Genomic DNA, 16823 nt, shown 5'->3' with positions numbered 1-16823 from the left:
CCCTTTTCTCCACACCCTCTCCAGCATTTATTGTTTATGAATTTTTTGATGAAGGCATTCTGACTGGTCTGAGTTGGTACCTCTTTGTAGTTTTGATTGCATTTCTCTAAAAATTAGCAATGTTGAGCATCTTTTCATGTATTTTTTTTTTTTGGCCATCTGTATGTCTCTTTGGAAAAATGTCTATTTAGATCTGCCCATTTTTTGATTGGGCTGTTTTTTGTTTTTGTTTTTTGACATTGAGCTGTATGAGTTGTTAGTATATTTTGGAGATTAATCCCTTGTCAGTTGCTTCACTTGCAAATATCTTCTGATCTGTGGACTGTCTTTTTATTTCGTTTATGGTTTCCTTTGCTGTGCAAAACTTTTAACTTTAATTAGGTCCCATTTGTTTATCTTTGTTTTTGTTTTCATTACTCTAGGAGGTGGACCAAGAAATTATCACACTAAGTGAAATAAGTCAGACAAAGACAAATATCATATGAAATCACTAATATGTGGAATCTAACAAAAAATGATACAAAAGAATTTACAAAACAGAAATAGACTCAAAGATTTTGACACCAAATTCATGGTTACCAAAGGGGAAATGCGGAGAGGGAGGGATAAATTTGGGGGTTGGGATTGACATATACACACTACTGCATATAAAATAGATAGGTAAAAAGGACCTACTGTATAGCACAGGGCAATCTATTCAATACTGTGTAATAACCTATATGGGAAAAGAATCTGAAAAAGAACAGATATACGTATATATATAACTGATTTACTTTGCTGTACACCTGAAACACAACTTTCTAGGTCAACTATACTCCAATAAAATTTGTTTTAAAAAATAGAAAGTTATCAAGAAAGAAGTTTACCGAATGTTGGCTGAAGATTGGCTAATAATACATGAAGCAGGGAAAGGGAAAACTTTGAGATACGAAAACCCCTAGCAGGTGAGGTAAGGATGTAAGTAGGTCAGAAAGGTTGGTGTTTAATGTTTTCGTTTAAAATTTCCAGTTTTAAAAAAGGGCAAAACACCAATTCTATAATCCACTTGAGAAAACTTGATATCCATACTCAAAGGAATTCTTATTTTCAATGTAGTTTGGGAAGCACCATGAGGAAAAAAACTACCAACAAATCCCTAGAAACCAAAATGGATTCACAAAGAGATGTTAACCCCTAAAGTCAACTTTCACAAAGCATTTGATGGTTCAGATTATTTCATCTAAAACACAGTCTTGACCTTCCAAGAGTTTAACCTTCTGGAGGTAGAGAAATGTTGCAACCACTAGTTTTAATATGACACGACAAATCTTATAATGGTCCAAGCCAATTCAAGGTGTTATGATCCTCTGTGCCTATGGACAGCAGAGAGGTTGGGTGAGGAAAGCCTTCACGGAGATAGTGATTAAGTGGTGCCTTGAAAGATGAGTGGGTGTTTGATACCACAGACAAAGGGGACAGATATTATACATAAATGCCTATGCCAAAGTAGAGATGCCATGAAAGAGCAAGGCCTATTTACAGAAATGCAAACAGATCAGTTTTATTGAGGCAAAAGCAGCTAAGGAGGAGTGACAAGAGATAAGGACGGACAGACTGGGCACTGATCAACAAGCTATAGTTTGAATTTAACAAGTAATAGGTATAAAAAGAAGAGTAACAGAATCCGAGTTGTCTTTTTTAATATGAACCATTTATAAACACTTTATAACAGTTTTGGCAATGAAACGATGATTTAGAAGGGGTAAGCAGCAATTAAGAAACCATGTTAGGAATATGCAAAAAAAGATAACAACCTTAACTATGCACAATCTCCTAAATTCAATCCATCTCTTTCCTGCCAGATCTGCTCCTTCTCCTGGATTCCTTACTACAGTGAAGGATACAAGCCTCCCAGGGTTGTCATAACAAATTAACACAAATTCAGTAGCTTAAAAGGGAACAAAATTTATTTTCTTACAGTTCAGGATGCCAGGAGTCCAAAATCAAGGTGTTGGCAGAGTTGGTTCCTTCTGAAGATCCTGAAAGAGAAACTGCCCCATGCCTATCTCCTAACTTTTGGTGTTTGCCAGCAACCTTTTCCATTTCTTGGCTTGTAGACACATCACTCCAATCGCTTATTCCATTGTCACACAGCCTTCTTCCCACTCTCTGTGTGTGTCCTCTGAGGATACTCTCACTGGATTTAGGGCTCACTATAATCTTCTATGACCTTATCTCCATAATTATATCTGCAAAGACCCTATTTCCAAATAAGGTCATATTCTCAGGTTCTGGGAAGACATGAATTTTTCATGGGGTGGGACGGGAGACACTATTCAAGCCACTGTAGGTATCAACCAATGTCTAGGAAGACATGAATTTTTCATGGGGTGGGAGGGGAGACACTATTCAAGCCACTGTAGGTATCAACCAATACATTTCCCAAAAGGAAATGTGATGTCATGCTTAACCCTTCTTCTTCCTTTGCATCTACATAATTAATATTGTTTCTACTCCTTTAAAGAGTATCTCCTTTTCTTAATCCCCATTACTGTTTTTATTTCAGTAGTGTTCTTTGTCTATACAGCAAACTTCCTGCTACAGCACTAGATGAATTTAATTATTACTCTCAATTCTGTGCCTGTATTGCTGGAGAAGGTCATACAGAAGGGCAGAGTAGTGGTACCATGAATTTAACTCCAAAGTGGTCGTCAACATTGCCTGGCAGTCCTTCTATTTCTCTGGCCAACTGGCTCTCCTACTCTTTCATTACTATTTCAAATCTTTTTCTCTCTCCTTGAGCTCTTAACTTCACCCACTTTCAGCAACTGTCTCAGACTATTCTATGGAGAATAAAGAAGTCATCACACAAAACACTCCCTCTCACTTCTGCATTCATCATCTCTCCTTTCCCTTTAAGTATAATTGCTGTCCTTTTGATATAAAGCCATGCTCCCTACATGTATTTTGTTGTTAATGTTGTTGTTGTGGCAGTGCCTGTGGCATGTGGAAATTCTCAGGCCAGGGACTGAACCTGTGTCACAGCAGCGACTGAACCTGTGTCACAGCAGCGACCCAAGCCACAGCAATGACAACGCCAGATTCTGAACGCACTGCACCACACGAGAACTCCTCTAGCTGTATTTTGGATTTCATCTTCACTCGGAAACCTTACTAATTATCCCTTTCTGTCTCTAGAATATTCAGCTTCCCCCTCAACTGGATGTTTCTCATTGGCTTGTAAACATGTTTTAAGTTTATTTTTCCATTTAAAAACAAAATGAAAACAACACCTTCCTTGAAATCACACTCCCCCTCCTGGCTATAGAGCTACACTTACTCCTTCTGCTTGCTTTTCTCTCCACCTCCTCCTTCCCCAACTAGATACAAATGTGTGTTTCTGGAGAGATTGGTTTACCTATTTCTGTTGTCTTGGGTCCCTTACTTAATCCCTGTAAATGGAAATAACAATACTAAACCTACCCCATAGAACTATTGTGAGAATTAGGTGAATCAACATATATATAAAAGATTTAGGATAGAGCCTGGCCCATAGTAACTGATCAGAAAGTTCGTGATACAGTTATTACTAATAATATCTCATATACACCCATCTATTTAGCCAACTAACACTGTGGATTCATCCTGAATTCCCTCATCCCTCTGTTTTGATCCACCCCTAGATTTTGTTCATTTTTATCTCTCAAATCTCTTTTGTTCTGAACACTTTCCTCCATCTCCGCTCTTATTCTGTAATATCATGGATCAGAATAAGAGCCACCTAAATGATTTCCTGCATTTACTCTTGTTATTCCCCCAAACTGTCTCCTTACCATAGCCAGAGAGAACTATTCTAATCTCACATCTGAGGCTACCACCTAGTTTAAAACATTACCCATTGTTACAATACATCCCCCAATCTACTGCATGGCTTAGAAAATCATGTAGATATGTGGTCCCTACCTATCTGTTCACACTTACTTTGCATCTCACTTCTTTTGCCTTCTGATCTTATACCAATTCTTTCAATTCCTCAAATGTGTTAAGTACTTAACCATCACAGGTGCTTTCCACTTTCTGTTCTCTCTACCGGGACGGTATTGCCATTTCTCTTGGCATAATTAACTCCTACTCATCCTTTATGTCTTAACTCAATGGTCAGTGATCAAGCCTTCTCTGATCCACCAGAATAGGCTCTCATTATGCACCTCAAAGTTGGAATTTCACATTTATGTGATAATTATTTCAACAACTTCCCCAATAGAATCCAAGTTCTGTAACAGCGATAACTGTATCCGTTTTTGCTCTCCCCTGTATCCCAAGTGCCCAATACAGCATATGACACATACTTAGTACTCAATAAAAATATACTGGATCAATATTAAACTTCAAGTTCAATGCTGCAAAACAACCTTACTTCTTGTTTAAAAACAGAATAGCTTTAAAGCAGAAAAAGGATAGTAGATCACTGGTTCATTATCAGTGTAGCTCTAGACCAAAATTAAAATTTTCTCCACTGATGGCTGTAAAGAGTAAATCACTTTAAAAAGAGATACTGATTCAGCAACTACTGAGGGAAAGAAGGATGTGACAGAACATGTATTGTTTTGTTGTCATTTTAAAGAAGGGGTGAACAGGCAGAAGACTATATTTCAAGGCAGAGAGCTAAGTTTTTCTAAAGTACTGGTTCTCAACCTTTGTTCTACTCCAAGGCACCTACTACTGCTACTACTACTATTACTACTACCGCTATCCCAGTCAGTACCTGTGACTCCAGCACAGCTGTCACCAAGTGGCTCGCCACAGCGGGAATTCTCAAGCAGGTGGGAAGTATAAGAGAGATGTGAGAAATCTGAAATGGTACCACCTGAAAATATTCTGAATTCTCTGCCCTTCCCTCCCCCTTATAGCCATCCCTCTCCCCAAATATAATTTAAGGAAAAAAGGAGTCAGATAGATGTCATTTATATTTAATTTTTAAGTGCAACGTATAATTTGTTTTGCATCAACATTGTTTTCCTAACTACTAACTACATTAATATTAAATGTAGTATTAACTAAAGACACAAAGGACAAGGGAAGGGCTAATCTGGAAGGATACTCAAGACCAATTTAAACCATAAGTTGCCTATACTAGAGGTATCTGTATCTTAATTATGTTATGGTAATATGTTTTAAGGTATTTATCTCTAAAACCATTGACTTTTAGTGCACATGTGCTATATTAAGCCATAACTGACCTCAAAAATTATGTCCTAATGTATCCTTAAAACAACAGAATTGAATTCACTTACTAAGAAATAAACCGGCCAAGAATGTGTGGACATTTTTCTAAAATTTCAAGGTCTAAATAGATTGTTAACACTACATGAGACAACCTCCGAAATTCTGCAGATGATACAAAGGCAGGTCTGCTTTGAAAGGCACTACTAACCATGAACCTCCCTCCTCAATAAAACACATAACTGATTCCATGAAAACTGTAGAAATTGTTAAATGTAGGAATAACCCCACAGACAGAGAAGTCAACTATAACTGAAAAAACACATAATCACCATTTTCTGAGATCTTTAAGTCAAAGATTTCAAACATTCTCACCCTGTGATAGGCTAGCATTTCTTATTTTGAGAAATAATGGCCACCTTCTAAGCCAGGAGGTGGAACAGAATCAGAATATGTAACTACGATTTCTAAAAATAAACTTGCATAATTTTATTATAGCTCTGAATACTCATTTAAAAAATGTAAAGATGAAAAAATACAGCACCAGCTCCTGCTCAAAGACCAACCCTTTCTCCAAAATTGGGTTTTATATCTGACAACAAAAAATCACTTTAAAGTTTCCTTAATTCTTTCGAAAAATTAGTTAGATATTGTCTCATTTTTTAAAAGTTGTTTATCTTCAGTAGATACTTTCAGTTGTAAATTAAGAGTAGCCAAAGCCACTCTTGCTGTTATTCAAACTATTTCTAAAGACCATCCAATGCAATTTCACTACTATCTTCTAGAAACTATCACTAATCAAGAAATTAAGAGATATTTACATATACCTAGAATAAGAAGTGATTAGCTTCGCATCAACACTTCCATTCCAACCTCTTCAGAAAGGATGAAAGAAATTAACCGTCCTTGCAGTGGAGAAGAAATCTCCCATATGCAATTCTGTGCTAATCAAAGATAAATTACACCACCTCTTTCACAGCTGATAGGAAAGCAAAAGAACGCTAACCACTAAGCAAGGAGAGGATGTATTTCTGATATTCATATAGATTTGGATCCAATGGGCACTCTCAATTATCACAACTGATAGTAATGATGATTTCTTATGAAATCTAGTGTTCAAAGAGCTTTGTACATCACTGATTATACCATTTTTATCTACTTTAAAATGAAAGCTGCATTCTTGTATTTAAATTATCTAGTTAGACAATGCTCTTTATGTAACAGTGTTAATACATCCTGATTTCTAATTATTGTAATGTACTAATTTACTTTTCTGCAAAACACGGTAGTTTTGTTTTGCACCACCACTACTCTACCCACACCCAAGACTAGAAAGAGACTAAATCAAATGGTCATTCTTCACACACTCAAAAATAAATCTAGACTTAGGGAAATATGGTAAAGTATATAAAACCTCAATGTTAGAAGTCATGCGAATAACTAGGGCTCTCTGGTTGAATCTGCTTGTAATTTAAAGACCAACTAACTGTAAAGTGAGAAGGACACTGATACCATCTTGTTTATCCTACTAAATTTCCTAAGCTTTTATCAAATTCCCCTAAACAGTTCATGCAGACAAGGAATAGTCTGTGTGAAACAACAGAAATTGATCTGAAATAGCTAAAAATAAGGGCTGTGTCCGCTAGCGATATACAATCCTAGTTTATCAATGTGAAAGTAGATCCAAAAACTCAAATGTTAAAAGGTGTACGAAAGTGTTCTTACAATAGAGAATCTTTGAGCCCAAGTCTTAGGTTTGTTAATGTAATATGCACAAGTAGACTGATACACTTAGTTCCTGTTTCCTCCTCAAAGAGATACTAGGAAGGTGGATGACAGGCTCCCAGGAAGACCTACACGTCAAACTACACAACTTTTTCTACTCTAATCTCACTTCACTCTGCTTCCTGCACACAACGCACTCCCCCGTCACATATGAAAGCCCAGGTGCCCTGGTTAGCAGTTTTCTAGGGTCGTTTCACTGGTGCGTTAAACGGGACCTGATGACTGGAGCTGAATGCCACCCCTCCAGAGCCCATTGCTCACCTCTAGCTTGTGGTTGATTTGGGACACAGTCTGGGCTTTGTGGCAAAGCTGCGCGAAGCAGGAGCTCAGGCTGGTCATTTTCTGCCTCCCCTCATAAGTGATGTCCGCCTGATCCGGGTCAATCTCGCCCAGAAGCAGATCCACATCCACGAAGGCTTTGTCGAACTCCTTCTCCAGCACCTCCAGCCACCGGAACATGGATACCCCGCCAGGGGGGACCCCCACAGCACAAGAGGCACCCCCTGGGCCCCCACCGGCTCCTGCCGGGCATGGGCCGCCAGCCGACATGGCGCCGTCTAGGGCCTCCCGCGACTGCTGCTGACCCCGCTGTCCACCCGCGAGAGGAACTGCTGGGACTGCAGGAAGCCCCGCGCACACACGCTCCGTCGGTCCCCTCCCTTACCCTCACGCGGCTAACGCCGGCAACGCAGCCCGGAGTGGCAGGAGTAGCAAAGCTGAGGCGGCGGCGGCAACCGCACACGGAAGACTCCAGCAGTCCCACCTCCCGGCCCGCCCCCACTGCGCATGCGTAGAAAAGACCAAGGTGGACGCAGCCGGGAGAGACGAAGTGGGCGGGGCTAGGATGCGACGTAGGCCTATGAAAAGCCTCTGCTTGGGACCGGCCTGTCAGCCGCCATATTGACAACTGGCAAACTCTAGCTTGAATACCCGAAAAACAGAGGCTCGTGATGTTGGCTTCCAAGTTGGAAAGGCCTGAGGAAGAGAAGTGTCCACGTAGCAAAGCGGAAGAGATTCTGCCCGTTTGACTTCACAGTGGGCGGGACCCATTCTAAAATCGTCTGGGAAGTTGCTGCTTTGACGTACCGGGGGAGGGAAGGAAGAGTAAGGAAGGGCCATTTGAGCATGCGCAGTGGCCACGTTTTCCCTTTTCCAGTTCGGTTCCTGATTAGGATGAGGTGGGTAGGGTCGATGGACACACTGGCTCTTCTAGATAAACCAGGCCTTAAATTCCCGGTGGAAACTGCCTAGAACTGCATATTGAAGGACAACGGTTCACCAGGTTTTGCTGAATTAATACAAGACCTTTTGTCTTGTCCTTAAAAGGCAGGCGGCCTTGGATTCAAGTTTTAAACCCTATCACATACTAGCTGTGCCATCATAGTTGTATTCTTTAACCTCGAAGCCTCAGTTTCCAGCATTTACTTCACTCAGGAACAGGATAAAATGTTTTGCTTCAGTACTTGGCACTTGGTGTTCCTTATTACTATACAGGTCATGCTTTTTCAAGCAACTACCTAAAAAGGTGTACTTGTTTTTAAAAGTAGTACAGTGTTCCTACACATAAGACAAAATTATAAAGATTCATGCATTCATAAATATATTGAATGCAGAGTCCTATTGAGGCATTGGGGACACAAAAATGAATGGAGACATGACTCTCACTTAAGCGGAGCTCATAGGCTACTGGGTCTAACTCTCCTAGCTACAACTTTAATTTGAATTTTGAAAGTATTGAGCAACTGCTCTTTACCATTTCACCTACTGTCTCTCTACTTCAAGAGTAACCCCCAGTCTTGATAAGGAAAGGAGAAACCAGTCTGCGAGTAGGCTGGTAAGAACTCTCTTTCCTAGGAGTCATGGCCTAAGGGAATATTTTACCAGCACACTCCAAACTCTTCCAGTTTTCTCCACAGGGCAGGCCCTTCGCTAAGGCAATGTGGTGAGGAATAAGAAATCATAGTTTTAGGGTTTTTTTCTGGGTCACGGCAAACTCTACTATATCACCCGATAAAGTCCTTTGGCTTCAGCAAACAGCTAAGTAAAACTAATCAGAGATCCTTGCCTAGAGCTTAAATAGACCCTTTCACAGGGGCCTATTTAACATAAAACTAAGATTTACATCTTTCCCCGCTCCCTTCCAAATTAACTTTATTTTTATCAGCAATATTTGCAAGAACATCACTACTGCAGCTACCACGTCTCCAGCCACTTTCTCTATTCATAATATAGTTAGCAGTCCCATTTTCAGGAATTTAAAGTACAAACATAAAGTTGGGGTTGAGGGGCCCAGGTACCAAATCACAACAATAGCTTTCAGTTGTTGAATACACACTATGTGTTCGGCATTGTGCTGTTTGCTTTATTGCTTTGACTCTTACAAAATCCTGTGAGCTAGCTGTTGTTAGCTTTTTATAGATGCATCATAGAGAACTTAAGTATCTTGTTAGCTTGCTATACAGCTAAAAATCCACTGAGATGAGATTTCAATCTAGGTGTCTTTTCCTCCAAAATCCTAGCTGTTAATCATGGAGTATAGAAGGATGAGGAAATCCATTGCTTCATGTATAAGTTACCTGTGAAATGAATTGACAAATCAGTCCCCAAGTTTTTTTCGAAAAAAATTTCTTCCCAGTGATAAGCCATATACAACTGTTAATATATGAGAAATATTATCCCAAAGAGTAATTGTAATATTCATTTCTATATCTTACCACTTTCTCTTTTTTTTTGTTTGGTTTTTTCTAGGGCTGAACCTGCAGCACATGGAGGTTCCCAGGCTAGGGGTCTAATCCGAGCTGTAGCCATTGGTCTACACCACAGCCACAGCAATGCTTCTTCAACCTACACCACAGCTCACAGCAATACTGGATCCTTAACCCACTGAGCAAGGCCAGGGATCGAACCTGCAACCTTATGGTTCCTAGTTGGATTTGTTAACCACTGAGCCATGACGGGAACTCCTACTTACCACTTTCTTTAGCTTATATGAACTACTATTGAAAATAAATTTCATTTCTTTAAAAAAACATTTGGAGTGCCTGCCATGGCTCAGTGGAAACGAATCTGACTAGCATCCATGAGGCCGTAGGTTCGATCCCTGGCCTCATTCAGGGGGTTAAGGATCCAGCATTGCTCTGACTGTGGTGTAGGCCAGCAGCTACACCTCCGATTTGACCCTAGCCTAGGAACCTCCATATGCTATGGGCGAGGCCCTAAAATGACAAAAAAATTTTTAAAAAAATTCAACTTCATGTAACTGAAATGCATTTTAAGTGTTTATTTGTACCCAGGGCTCTGATCCTTGGTGAATACCCCCATTTTCAGGATTGAAGAACCAACTCCATTTCTGTGTACAATTTTTACAATTCCAAGTCATACCCTCTGTGTTTCAGAAGATTTTCATCTCCTTATTACCATTCTATGTAGCAGCTTCCACATCCTAATGTGCTTGCTGCTTGGTGCTATGTGACTATTTCAGATGCTCATGAGACACCTTCTAGGTAGACATCATCTTTTGTCCAACTTGATTGGGGCTTTACATCTGTGCAAGTGCCAGCCTAACATGGACATGAAAAGCAGGGTTTGATGTTCTAGTGCTGCCATCTGTTGTCAGTGTGCTCTATCTACATGTATTGCTTGTCTCGATCTACTTTAGCATTGGGAGTACTATGCAAACTCAATGTTTGTGGGACTTATTTTCAAAGAGATTAAACAAATTGATACTTCTATTTGAAATTGCATTGGCAAAACCGCCTAATAATTGTTTCAAGAATCATTTATGTGATTAAAAATTTCTTCTTTAATAAAATATTTATTTGGTTCCCATTGTGGCACAGTGGAAACAAACCCAACTATTATCCATGAGGATTTGGGTTCAATCCCTAGCCCCACTCAGTGGGTTAAGGATCTGGTATTGCCATGATCTGCGCTGTAGGTCACAGATGTAGCTCAGATCTGGCATTGCTGTGGCTGTGGCATAGGCCAGCAGTTGTAGCTCCAATTTGATTCCTAGCCTGGTAACTTGCATATGCCACAGGTGTGGCCCTAAAAATTCTGTGTGTGTGTGTGTATTTATTTTTGACCATGACTACAGCATGCAGAAGTTCCCAGGCCAGGGATCAAACTCACGCCACAGCAGCTACCTGGCTGCTACAGTGATATTGCCAAATCCTTAACCTGCTATGCCCCTAGGGAACTTCAAAAATTTCTTATATAACTTAAGTGTGACAATCTTGTTTTAGAAACTTATCCTTACAGTGCTTTACCATAAGGTGTTACTAAGAATTCAATGAGGATTGAGGAAACTGGAAAAAAAGGACAATGCTAAGGATTTCTTTGGTAGGTAGTGGTAATTAGTGGTGACGTTAGGGTAGAGTTCAGACATTTATTAGTGCATCATTAATTGTAAAGGCACTGTAGTGAATGGACTTGGAAGATAACCCTTGGACTGGAAAGGGAAACTACCAGGCCCTGTATTAAGCCCCACATGTTTCATTAACTCTCCAGTGATCCTGCCAGGAAAAGGAAAAAGTATTAAGTGAATACCATTGGTCACTAGAAACAGTTGTATGATGAATAAAGCCAGCTAGGGACAATCCACTACATTTTACTTGAGCAATGTGGGAAAAGTCTTAGAGTATCATACTCATATATATTATTTGTGTTATATTTACTCATATTTACTAACAATTTGAAGTTCTGTGATACACATGCTGAAGAAGTTTGGGCATTCTACAGTGATTTATTAGTCTCATTCTCCTGGTCATTTCTCTTATATACGCATATGGAACAACCATTTGTCCTCTTGTTCGTTTTTTCTTTCTTTCTTTTTATAGCCGCAGCTGCAGAATATGGAAGTTTGCAGGCTAGGGGTCAAATCAGAGCTGTAGCTGCCAGCCTACACTACAGTCACAGCAATGCCAGATCTGAGCTGCATCTGCAGCCTATACTGAAGCTTGTGGCAATGCCAAATCCATAACCCACTGAGGGAGGCCAGGGATCGAACACGCATCCTCACAGTTCCTGTGTTGTGTTCTTAATCACTGATTCACAATGGGAACTCCAATCTTCTTGTTCTAAAAACTTGAGAGTTTTGGTGCAGTGATGTAGGATTAGCTCAGAAACCTCTTCCAAGAAGACTTCCTTTTTTTCTAACATGGAGCTGTGGACTCCATCCCTGTTTAATTTACTACAAATACCTGCTATAATATTCTAAATGTATATAGCATACACATTTTTTGGAGCCCCTTGGACTGTGAATATCTTGGCAATAATAGTGGTATCTTGCTTATCTTTGAAGGTCAGGTCCTAACATAGGACCTGGAATATAGTAGGAATACTGGAAATATTTGTGTGATCATTTCAATAATTAAGACATCACAATAGCCTACCCAGGAAATTCTAAAAACAGTCACTTTTCAAGACATGCCTTTGATACCTGCCAGAGAGCATAACTAAACATATCTTTATACTGGCTCAGGAATTAGGACTATCTATAAAATATTTTAAACATTCCTTTAAAATCCAAGGAATATTTTTCCCAATCTAAAGAGAAAGTTTCATTTAACAATGATCTGGTTGGTTTGACTAATAAATCCAGTATAATTTAGGCTTCAAGAATTATTTTACCTGAGTTCCTGTTCTGGTTCAGTGGTAATGAATCCTACTAGCATCCATGAGGATGTGGGTTTGATCCCTGGCCTTGCTCAGTGGGTTAAAGATCTGGCATTGCCGTAAGCTGTGGTATAGGTCACAGACACAGCTTGGATCCCGCATTGCTTTGACTATGGTGTAGCCTGGCAGCTACAGCTCTGATTTGACCCCTAGCCTGTGAACTTCCATGTGCCACAGATGCAGCCCTAAAAAGACCAAAAAAAAAAAAAAAATTATTTTACCTATTCCATAGTTCAAATTTATTAGGTACTACATTTTGTATGGTATACCCAAACCTAAAGACAAAACATAAAAAGAGTTTTAAAATCCCTTTTACGGAGTTCCCGTCGTGGCGCAGTGGTTAACAAATCCGACTAGGAACCATGAGATTGCAGGTTCGGTCCCTGCCCTTGCTCAGTGGGTTAATGATCCAGCGTTGCCCTGAGCTGTGGTGTAGGTTGCAGACGTGGTCGGATCCCGTGTTGCTGTGGCTCTGGCGTAGGCCAGTGGCTACAGCTCTGATTCAACCCCTACCCTGGGAACCTCCATATGCCGCGGGAGCGGCCCAAGAAATAGCAACAACAACAAAAGAAAAAAAAAAATCCCTTTTACTATATTTTATTCCGTTATACTCTCAAAGACTGACTATAACAACTGTTACCTGATCTACACTCTTTTTTTTTTTTTTTTTTTTTTTTTTGTCTTTTTGCTATTTCTTGGGCCGCTTCCACAGCATATGGAGGTTCCCAGTCTAGGGGTCTAATCGGAGCTGTAGCCACCAGCCTACGCCAGAGCCACAGCAACGCAGGATCCGAGCCACGTCTGCGACCTACAGCACAGCTCACGGCAAAGCCGGATCGTTAACCCACTGAGCAAGGGAAAGGATCGAACCCGCAACCTCATGGTTCCTAGTTGGATTCGTTAACCACTGCGCCACGATGGGAACTCCTGATCTACATTCTTCATTTACCCTTTCCCACAGCTTCGGGTTTGTGTCAGCACTATTTAAAACCACCATTTATCAACAATGCTATCAGAGTTTTACTAATCATTGATTCTTCCTCTTTCTTCCACTGTCAAGTTACGGCTTACTTCTCAGACTGTCAGACTTTACAGATCAAACAAACTCCCCCTCATCAGTCTCTGTCATTTACATTTCTTCCGAGATTAGTTCTAAAAGGGGGCCAAAACAACACCCTTTAATTATCCTTTCTTTACACTTATATTAAAAATATAAAAATATTTTCAATGATCTCATTAGAATTTTTATACTCTTCTGAATGAATAAGTCAGAAAAGTATAGTGAAATGATTACACAAAAAGCCATGTCACAACCATTGCTCGAAATACAATATGTTTGGTCCTCAACTGGTTGTATTTTACTCAAAACTCATTTGGCTTTTGTGGTCATGATGAGCAGGAGTGAGGGTGAAAAGACTTCTATAGTGGACATTTGTCACTACTGTTTATATTTGAACCCTCTTCCTCTGTTTAAGGAATTCCCTCCCTTATGTGACTAGAATGTTGGAGATAGAGTCCTTCTCCTATAATGAACTAAAAACATCAGATAATCACTTTCCCAGCTCTGTAACAGAACAGAGGCATATGTGATCTAGGTTCACCTAAAGAAAATCATCCACCTGAAAATTTTAACATGGAGATAGTGAGGCAAGGATTGCAAGAATTCTTGGTAGGGAGCAGAAATTGGGGTGGGATAGCAACATTCCTCTTCAGTGGCAACAGTGCCAGTAATGGTACCCAGTTCCCAGTTCAGTGGTGGCCAGGGCATCCGTGGTGTGCAGTGACGCTACACTGAAGTACGTGCTTCTCACTGTATAGCTTTCCTTTATCCTTGTTCATTTCCAAATCTGGTGCTCCAGGCTTTCCTGCAATTCTGTGCGCTACCCAATTTTCTTTCAGTAATTGCTTTTCTTCTTAAGTCAGCCAGAATTGTTTCCATTGCTTGTGACTAATAAAGCAAACTGATACAACTATCAGTTATTGAGATGGTCTTTTTGCCCATGCATTTGACATGCTTTAGTACACTTCATCTCTTTCATTCTGTAAGATGGAAATTATTTCCCCCATTTAATCTTCATTTACAGAAGAAAACATTGAGATGTAGAGGGTTTTTTTGTTTTGCTTTTGTCTTTTTGCCTTTTCTAGGGCCGCTCCCACAGCATATGGAGGTTCCCAGGCTAGGGGTCTAATCGGAGCTGTAGCCACCAGCCTATACCACAGCCACAGCAACGCCAGATCCAAGCCATGTCTGTGACCTACACCATAGCTCAGAGCAATGCTGGATCCTTAACCCACTGAGTAAGGCCAGGGATTGAACCTGAAATCTCATGGTTCCTAGTTGGATTTGTTAACCACAGCGCCACAATGGGAACTCCTCGAGATGTTAAGTAGTAGAAAATTTTTATTTTATTTTTTTTACTTTAAACCTATTTTCTTTTGGCAACATCCTCCAGGAGAAGCAAACAAATTAGAACCATAGTCACAATTTTTAAATTTAAATTTATTTTCTTTTGCCTCAAAAAGGGATTTTAATAAGTTAAAGTCTTCTGTTTAGCTCTTGGTTGATCAGTTTTATAATAGGAAGCCAATGCTTCTATACCCAAATCAGGGAGAATTGGGGTTAGTTAGCTTCTTCTCTGGAATTATGTTTCCTGTTTATAAGGGGAGATTGCCCTTTTCTTTTGATAAACCAGGGAAGGATTCCCATCATGGCTCAGCAGAAAGCGGACTAGGAACCATGGGGTTTCTCAGGTTCGATCTCTGACCTCGCTCAGTGGGTTAAGGATCTGGCGTTGTGGTGCGCTGTGGTGTAGGTTGCAAATGTGGCTTGGATCTGATGTTGCTGTGCCTGTGGTGTAGGCTGGCAGCTGACCCCTATCCTGGGGTCAATCTGACCCCTATCCTGGGAACCTCCATGTGCCTCTGGTGCGGCCCTAAAAAATAAATAAACAAATAAACCAGGGAAGACCAATATATATATTGCATAGAGGCACACATTTGTGATTGTTATAAGACTTCTTAAAAATGGCACTACTGCCATTTTGGACTCCATGATTCTTTGCTGTAGGGGCTGCCCTGTGCATTGTAGGGTATTCAGTAGCATCTCTGGCCATTACCCTCTAGATGCCAGTAGAACTTCCTACCTACCCACCTCCATCCTTTTATTGTCATCAAAAATGTCTCCAGATATTGCCAAATTTCTCTTGGTTAAAAACCACTGGGCTACAGAAGGAAAGAAAGGATTATAACTGCTGGGTTATAGGAGGGGAAAAACCTGACAAAGCTATCACAGTGTGAAAGAGTAATATATTAAAGACAATGCCAAAATTGCGGGAATGCTATAGAAATATCATGGAAAAGAAGAAAAGCGTATTACACAGTATAATTTCAGGTTTGATCAAAGACAAGGGAATCCCACGGCTACCAACAGAAGACAGAAAGTGAAATTCATTGCTACACTGCGTAACAGAAAAATTAGCTGTCATTAGTGGTAGATGAAAGGATAGGATTTTACAGGCATTTCAAGTAACTAAATATGAACTTATCTTTTTTTGCAACACAGAAGATAAAAGCATTCAATGAGTACTTCTCTTTGTCATTTCAAAGCCTGGGCAAAGAAAAGAAACTGGAAAAAATATTTGGGGACAAGTTTTTTCCCTCCTTGCTCTTTTTTTCCAAATTTTCTTTTATTGAGGATTGCTTTGCTATTTAAAAATCCTATAATACTAAAAATAATTCTACTACTGACAAAAGAAACAAATAATAGATTTTGTTGAAAATCAGAATATTGACAGAAAAGAAATCTCTTATCACTTCTTATTTCTGATAGTAAAAGAAAACAGACAGAGGGCAAACAATCAGAAGAGAAGAGTAGAGAAGTCTTCGGGAGGAAGCACACAAAAATCTTTACTCTGAAAAATAGAATAAATTGATTATTAGGGGAAAAAAAGTTTTGGCTTCAAAATGAAAATTGTAGGAAAGAAAGGTAAGGTTAAAGAAGAGATCAGAGAAGCTTTTCAGTGTTAGGAAGGGTTTCTTTACAGCAATCTGCTGAGGTCAGCCAGCATTGGGAAATTTAAGTCTTCTGTTTGCCAGGGGCAGGGAAGAGATTCTCTATATAAGCTTTTGCTTAAAACGCTTTTAAATTCCTCGGTAGGAAT

The 16823-nt window shown here is 39.8% G+C and overlaps 1 protein-coding gene across 2 annotated transcripts in view; it reads right to left on the bottom strand.

The window, feature by feature from the left end:
• The window catches only part of GOPC (golgi associated PDZ and coiled-coil motif containing), a 46523-nt gene extending 38744 nt beyond the window's left edge, over positions 1 to 7779 (bottom strand). The window contains exon 1 of one of the 2 annotated variants that reach the window (XM_003121242.5): positions 7249 to 7779. In XM_003121242.5, the coding sequence (XP_003121290.1) occupies positions 7249 to 7536 (288 nt within the window). In that variant the 5' untranslated portion in view covers positions 7537 to 7779. The remainder of the gene's footprint in view (positions 1 to 7248) is intronic. The other variant, XM_003121241.5, reaches the window with a different exon arrangement.

This window comes from Sus scrofa, chromosome 1, assembly GCF_000003025.6.
Source record: "Sus scrofa isolate TJ Tabasco breed Duroc chromosome 1, Sscrofa11.1, whole genome shotgun sequence".
In the NCBI taxonomy this organism is placed as follows: domain Eukaryota; kingdom Metazoa; phylum Chordata; class Mammalia; order Artiodactyla; family Suidae; genus Sus; species Sus scrofa.
Note: the sequence above shows the minus strand (reverse complement) of the source record. Positions and strands in the feature narration are given on the sequence as shown.